This window comes from Prionailurus bengalensis, unplaced genomic scaffold (assembly GCF_016509475.1).
Source record: "Prionailurus bengalensis isolate Pbe53 unplaced genomic scaffold, Fcat_Pben_1.1_paternal_pri Un_scaffold_57, whole genome shotgun sequence".
Taxonomy (NCBI): Eukaryota; Metazoa; Chordata; class Mammalia; order Carnivora; family Felidae; genus Prionailurus; species Prionailurus bengalensis.
Window position 1 is genome coordinate 225,657 of NW_025091159.1, and position 7,758 is coordinate 233,414.

The 7,758-nt window shown below is 51.4% G+C and overlaps 1 protein-coding gene across 1 annotated transcript; it reads right to left on the bottom strand.

Annotated features, from left to right (window-relative positions):
- Window positions 1–143: 143 nt before the first annotated feature.
- LOC122478384 (liprin-alpha-1-like) lies at window positions 144–7,370 on the bottom strand. The gene is made up of 3 exons (XM_043572022.1): window positions 6,937–7,370; window positions 1,098–1,199; window positions 144–826 (listed from the first exon to the last, which is right to left on the bottom strand). Exons 1-3 carry the CDS (start codon window positions 7,102–7,104, stop codon window positions 611–613), a joined length of 486 nt encoding a protein of 161 aa, XP_043427957.1. The 5' UTR covers window positions 7,105–7,370; the 3' UTR covers window positions 144–610.
- Between the last annotated feature and the right edge of the window lie 388 nt (window positions 7,371–7,758).

Here is a 7,758-nt window from a genome sequence, read left to right on the forward strand (position 1 = left end):
ACAGAATCGGAAACAGGCTCCAGGCTCTGAGCCATCAGCCCAGAGCCTGACGCGGGGCTCGAACTCACGGACCGCGAGATCGTGACCTGGCTGAAGTCGGACGCTTAACCGACTGCGCCACCCAGGCCCCCCGTGTTGTTTTAAAAACAATGGATAAAAAGGAAACCCCCTCCAATCAAATCCTGGGATGATGTCTGGAGCTGAACTCTGCGTGTGGCCCCTAATTCTTCTACGAAACTACACCCCTCCAGTGCCACACGTAACTGCTCTCTCACCTGGAAACAAAGGGATTGAGTTGGTACACAGAGGTGTTTCATTAGTCCTTACTCTACAGTTACCCTAAGACCCCTTCGCCTCAAAGAACATGACAGAATGCTGGTAAGCTTTTTCACGGATGCTCCTGTTCACAAACTTGCTTGTTAACCCCTTTCAATTTTACATTCGAGACAAATCTTCCCCGAAATAAATTACATTATGCAATCTGTACTAGCCAATCGATACACACAACATTTCCACCAACTACTGCTTTTTAACCATACAGACCTGTCTTCTTACAAGAATTCAAGAAGATGAAAAGGAAACTCCAGTCACACAAACACACAAAGTGTGCCTAGAACACACAGCATGTGCACAAATTGAGAACCGCTGTGGCTAGGCACACCATTTCAGCCTCGGTTTTGTCCTTCTCCAATATGGAGTTGAGGACCTTGAGCACCTCCACCTCACTGGACACGCCGGCAGGAGTCTTCGCCTGTCGCCGTATGACTGTTTTTTGAAGAGCTCTCTCGTGCCTGGAGACGAGGAACTCCAAATGTTCCAGCAGCAGCTGGCGGGAGAGACAAAAGGAAAACCGTGTTTCAAGAACACCTTCAATTCCGGGCCTCAAGTTCACCAAATGCAAAACCAAGTCTGAATCCTTTCAATTCAGATCCCAGGTAGGGAGCCACCCCCTCGAATGTGTGAAAATAGCCTTACTCCTCCTCACGGATCAAACAAGGTTTGAGAACAATAGGTCCCAGCCAACTCCACGGGGACATGTGGACAAGGGGCATGAATGGTGTCCTGTGTTTAAAGACACTGGCAGTGCGCCTACTGACCCTGGTGTTGTTTCTCTCCGCCTTCAGGTTGGCGATCTCCTCCTCTCTCTGCATTAGCTGCTCCCTGCAGGCGTGGAGCTCTGCAGCGAGAGCTGCACACTCCTGGGGTCGGAGAGGGGACAAAAGTGGAGAGACACAGGGGGTCTTTACCAGAGCACACCAGGCCTCCGTGGCCCTCCAGAGTCCCAGCACCCACCACCCTCAAGTAGCATCACACACACCAGTCCCCTCCTCACCACCCACAGGAGTCCCGGGGATTTTCGGAGGGACCGACACTCAAGGGGACAGACGTTTTCAGGTGCCTGGCAGGTCTAGGACTCAGGAACTCTGCTGACTCGGGAGCAACAGGCCGAGAAGCCTCCTGCCCATCCGCAGCCTCTGGCCTCGTCTGGCAAGCAGGCTTGTGGAGCGGCAGTGGGGAAAGGCTGACGGTCCTCAAAAGCTGCTGTCTTAGCCTGAACCCCTGGCTCAATCAGACTCAACCCTACCCGATGGACTTTTCAAAAATGATGGTAGGACTCTTGACGAAAGGGCGAGTTTACGACTTCTTTCCATAGGCAAGCAGGAAATATTATGGAGGAAGGGTTTCTGAGGAGAGTGATGCCAGGGCCCACCACCCCGCGTGGGGCTTCTCTCCCGCCAATACTGAGCGCCCGCCCAGGACATGGCCTACAGGTGGGCTCCAAGGAGGTGGACGCACACTCTCCAGTCAGTCGAGCGCAGAGTCCGGTGCAGGGCTCAATCCCTGAACCATGACATCATGACCTGAGCTGAAACCAAGAGTCAGACGCTTAATGCCCTGAGACACCCAGGCGCCCCAGAGCTTTGGTCTCTGTAGGACAGACGAGGGGATAAACGTTCACTTAACAACTGACATTCCAAATAAAGAGAGTTGTTGATTTCAGCAATTCTAGAAAATCCAAGTACAAACTGGTGACATACTTCAATTTCTTTCATAAATTAACCCTTTCCAAATCAACGGAATGTCACCACAGAACTGACCACGTTCCTTGCAATCTGACTTGACAAGGTGAACCCACAGAAGCCTATCTGATCCTTGAGGTAGGACTGTGCAGGCCCATTTCTATGTGGGGATTTTTGTTCCAATAAATACATTGGAAACTTTTCTGGAGATGTGTGACATTTGGAAAGACTGGCAGATGAGCTGAGCAGCTACGAAGTATCAAAACTAGTAAGTAAACGGGAGGCCACGAGTGCATGAAATATACGCAGATACTAGGCTATTAGAGCATTTCCTCCCCGAAAACATACACAAACCTACTCTAACAAGATAAAACGTATCATTTTGCACACAGAAACTGACCGTACCTACATGGTGCCATTTGCAGTCAAGAGAAAGGCAAACCAATGTGGAGACGCAGGATTAAGTCCTAACCGCATAACACAAGCTGTAGCAGACGCTGTCCTCTGGGGGAAGTGTGCACCACCTCCTGTTGCTATTGAGGTCCCCTCAAGTGTTGCACGAATCCACGAATCTCCTACTCAGCTCTTGGTAAGCACTTCCTTTCTCCAGTAAATCAAGCACCACAGGAGAAGTGATTTCTCAGGGTTCCTGCATCATTTTCACCATGTTAAGGGCAATACCATGAACCTTAATTACATCCTGGGACCCATTTGAAGTGTCCCCAGGGATGCTGGACGTGCTCCCGCGATGCAGAGAAGACTCATGGTATGACAAGAAAAGGCTGAATGGCCTGACACGTCCTGAGGTCCACAGCTGCAGCTGCCAGCCGGCCAGCGTGAGGACCATGGAGGCACAAAGAAAGGGAAATTCTCGAAGCTCTCGCTGCGGCTACCCCAGCACACGCAAAAACCTGGTGCTATTTGTGAGACATCTTTGTGTCTCGTGTGGAAGATGTGGCATCTCTGTGGATGTAGGACTGCTGTGAGACGGGCACACCTGCAGACTCAACTCAAACTGCAAGACAAGTGAAGACCTGACATCACGACGTAAGGCAGAAGGAAGGGAAGGAGCGAAAACTGGCACATTTCAATGCAGGCACAGGATAGCTTGGTGATTTTAGAAAGGGGTTTGGCTTTGAAAATGGTCCAGACGATAGGAGAAGCAGCTTCCACCACGAAGAAGAAGGACACAGTTTCCCAGACGCCCGAGAGAAGATTGCAGAGAAGCAGGAACTACCATCCACCGCATGTCAACCACTCCAACACAAAAAGTGAAAACCCAAGAAAATCAGTTGAGGAGACCATGGCTGCCTGCACAGGTTTTTCATGCAGAAGGAGGTGCCCTGTCGGGGGGAAAATGCCACAAACGACATTTATTCACGAGAAAGACAAGTGAGCACCAAGATGTTGGGTAGGAAGGGGTGAAGCAGCGACCGAATGAGCGGATACAGGCGGGGGTGTGAGCAGGGCGGCTGGCCCTGTGTAGGAAGCTCACCCCAGGTTCCTGAAGGCAACAAGTCCCAGTGGCCAGTGGTCTGGCTGCACAACCAGAGCCCTTGCCCTGGACCAGTTCCATCCCGGCTCTGTCCCTCAACTCAGGAAGTACGCTGAGAGCAAGGGAATGTCCTCTAAAGTTCTTCTGACATCGGACAATGTCCTGGCCACCCAGAACCCCACGGGTCACCACCAAACGTGTCTTGGTGGCTCACTCGCTCCGGAGCGCAGCGGGTCTAAGTCAGCCTGCGGACCAGGGGCCACGAGGACTTGTGAGGCTCATGGCACAGGCACGTTACAAGAAGGACAGTCAATGCTGCCAAAGAGAACCGCCACAGAGGGAACATTATGAAAGTCAGGAAGATGCCAAGGGACGTTACAAAAAACTCTGGGGAAACCATCAAGCCCAACACAATCAAGAAATCCCTGCTAGAGATGACTGTCCATACGACGTGCGTGATTTCCAGGACCTATGACACAGCCAATCAGGAAACTCATGACTGAGACTGTGCATATGGCAAAAAGAAAAAAAAGAAAAAGAAAAAGAGTTGGGGGATGCAGGGATTCAAAATGCGTATCCTACAGAAGGTCACGAGCACAGAGAAAAGCCCAGAGGAGGTCACAGAAGAAGACAGCAGAGAGAGGAGATCTGGCGAAGCAGACGGAGGGCGAGGAAGGTGGCATGGAAGCGGCATCGCTGGAAAGCACGCTGCCACCAGGAGTGATCCGGCAGAGTCTCGGCTCCTTTCCCACATGGACCCTTCCATGACAAGGGCGCTGGGACTAAAGCCAGCCAGCCGTCTATGGAAACATTGGCCAGGAACAGAGAGGCCCTTGTGGAAAGCTGCACAGACAGTGCCCGCCTCCACCCCCATACCGCCAGGCCCCAAGGCCCAAGACTGCCCCATCTAGCGGGTCCCCCCCACCCCATGCAGGTCTGCATATCAGCACATTTGTGAGGACCCACCCCCACTTTCCAGACAGCAAATCCTCACCAAGGTGCTCAGTGAACCACTTCGCCTGCCATGCACACGTCTGTGCGTGAAAATCGAGGGAGCATGCAGCCAGGCCGCCCGGGACGCATGTGTGTCACCACCACCTAAGCGTTCATCAGGAGGAACATCGTGTGGAGACTTGTGTGCACTTGGACAGCCTATCCTCACACGGGCATAAGGGCAGTAAGATCTGACATAAAACGAATAACGTGTTGTTCCATAACCTGGCTTTCAAAAAATGACATTTCCTTCTGGCAGGTCTCTCTCGGTCCCCGCCCAGAGAAAATGCCTCTCAGCCTACTATCACAGGCTGTTTTTGTAATGTAACAATGTGTCCAGACTGTATTAGGAATATGGCTGTAAAACTGCAGGCTAGAAAAGCTTTGTAACCATGCATTCACCCGTGTATCTCCTAGGCCATGGCGAAGCAATCGTACTGAGTACACCAGGCCATCATGAAGCATTCACCCTTCATTGGTAATGCATGAATTGTTACATCCGTAAATACACAGGAATCTTTCCAATTCCTCCCATTTCTGATGCACAGTGCTAAGGATACACGTAACAACAGCGTAGTGTGTCACCTGAGACAGCACTGATGTGGGTTCTGATAGACAATTCATTCTAGAAACAGATGGAGAATAAACTCAGGGATCAATACAGCGCAGAGCTGTGCACCTATTTCCCTGTGACGTAAAACTGTTTCTCTAGCTTACTTGACTCGAAGAATATAGTATATGACACATACAAGATACAGGTGCTAATGCACTGTTTTTCTCTCTACTCAGGTTACTGGACAACAGGAGAGTTTGAACAGTTAAGTGTTCTGGGGACCAAACCTTATACATGGATTTTCAATTGTGGGCAGGGTGGAACCCCGAACACCAAGTTGTTCTACGGACAGCTCTACTCATCCTCGGGGAAGAACGAAGCAAGCACGACCTTTGTGAACAACAGAAAAGAGGAAAATAGAAATAGATTTTCTGTTTTAATTTTGTAATGTCATTCTTTATTCCTTAGAGACGGAGAGCAGCAGGGGACGGGCAGAGTGAGAGGGAGACAAGGAATTGAAAGCAGACTCCAGGCTCTGGGCTGTCAGCTCAGAGCCCGTCTCGGGGGTTCCCTCGCCAAGAAAAAGTTCATGACGGGGCCAAAGTCAGCCGCTTAACTCACTGAGCAACCTAGGAGCAGAAAAGGAGAAGTTTAGACGGTCCTTGTACACAAGGCATACGTGTTTCCCCAAAGGAGTTAGTGACCAAGTTGCTCAGGAACACCCAGCACTAAGTGCCAGCAGGCAGGACACAGATTCAGAAAGAAAGGCCGTCTTCTCAGAGAGAGAGGCGTATTGTACACGGATGGGGCAGAACGCCAGCATCTCTGCACAGCAGGAGGCGCCCCCCGCCCCACAGCCAAGCAGCTGCGAGGTGAGTGGGGCCGGCGCAGGGAAGACCGCAGGACTCGGCCCCTCCCCGAGTCCACCCGAGTGATGACAGGGTACAGATCTCCAGAGACCTCACAGATGGCCTCTGAGACAGGCAAGCTCCACGCCACAGGACCCACGGACCAGCAGGGAGAGGGAAGAGCAGGAAAGAGGCAAAGCCATCTCCCTGGCTTCTGACCACCGGACCAGGGAGCAAGCTGCTCTGTTCCCAGGAGGAGGCACAGGTGTGGGGAGGAGGGTGGTGGCCCGTGTGGAACTCAAAGAGCCCACAGTCCGCCCAGATGGACCTTCACTACGAGGTGCTTGGAAAGACGTCCGGGAGACAGAGTGGGGTGCATGAAGGAGAACACAGGGCAGCCGAACCTCCCAAGGAAAACCGCCTCCCCGAGTCTGACCCACACCGACCCATGGGACAAAACGGCCACCCTGCAGCCGCACTGTGCACACGTTCCCCCATTCCACCGAACCACACACTCCCATGCCGTTCTATGACTCTCCGTAAAACCGCATACGTCTCTGGGCGAGGTAACTGCAGCACATAGTGTTCAGCACCTAGTACCGTGCCTGCCACGCACTCCAGAACAGGTGAATACTTTAGTGTACGCCTTGTACCCACACACGTAAATATTACACACGCTGCTTTTAAACATTACGTAGTTCTGTATAGGATATAAAGACGCACACTGTCCTGTGCTTTATGAGATGGGTGATGTGAGGGGCTTGTACCTGTTGCCTAAAGCACGAATCTTAGCGCTCAACCCACACATTAGAAGGAGCCACTCTACCCAATGACGTCTACACTGCATCCATTCTTGTCTCCTCCCCCAACCCACTATCCACACAGAACCAGCACCAGCTTTCAAAAAATTCAACAACATCATGCCAGTCCTTCCCCCTGAGGACACAACGACCCCAGGCCCTTTTCTGAAAACCCAACTCCTTACGGGGTAGGTTCTGTCCCAACACCAGCTGCCTGGTGCCTCACCTGGCTCCGCTTCCGCTTCCATCGCTCACAACAAAGCCAAGCTCCTCCTTGACCCCGGCCTTTGGCCTCGGAGTCACACTGCTGGGAGAGTGCTCGGTCAGCCTCAGCTCCCGAGCGACCTCTCCGGAAAAGGCCTTTCCGGAACCACGGTGCACAAGTAAGCGACATTTCCTCCTAACCCCTTCACTCGTCCAGATACACTCTTCTCAGCTGTGCCTCCACCCCCGTCTCCGAGGAGCACAGCAGCCAGAGCCTGGCGACCACAATGGTGCAGAGTCACAAAAGGGCTCAACAAGGGTGGGTGGTTGTGTCTCTGCAGATGATTCGGGTGCACCAACACAGAAGCCCTTTTTGTGGGGGCTACACTGTACACATACAGACATCATAAGGACTCTAAACCCGTATCTTTCTATAATAACACGGAATGTAAATGGACCAAATGCGCTAACCAAAAGACATAGGGTATCAGAATGGATAAAAAAACAAGACCCATCTATTTGCTGTCTACAAGAGACTCATTTTAGCCCTGAGGACACCTTTAGATTGAGAGTGAGGGGATGGAGAACTATTTATCATGCTACTGGAAGCCAAAAGAAAGCTGGAGTAGCCATACTTATATCAGACAGACTAGACTTTCAATCAAAGGCTGTAACAAGAGATGAAGAAGGGCATTTCATAATAATTACAGGGCCTATCCATCAGCAAGAGCTAACAATTATAAATGTCGATGCGCCGAATACAGGAGCCCCCAAACATAGAAAACAATTCCTCATAAACATGAGCAACCATATTGATAAGAATGTGGTCAATGCAGGGGACTTT

Bases quoted from the DNA above. Each gene is read 5' to 3' on its own strand.
- LOC122478384 (XM_043572022.1), bottom strand. From the start codon at position 7,104: ATGTCGCTTACTTGTGCACCGTGGTTCCGGAAAGGCCTTTTCCGGAGA. The intron at 1,200-6,936 runs GTGAGGCACCAG...CTCCGACCCCAG, and splicing joins GGAAGCGGAAGCGGAGCCAG to GAGTGTGCAGCTCTCGCTGC. The intron at 827-1,097 runs GTCAGTAGGCGC...CTCTCCCGCCAG, and splicing joins CGGAGAGAAACAACACCAGG to CTGCTGCTGGAACATTTGGA.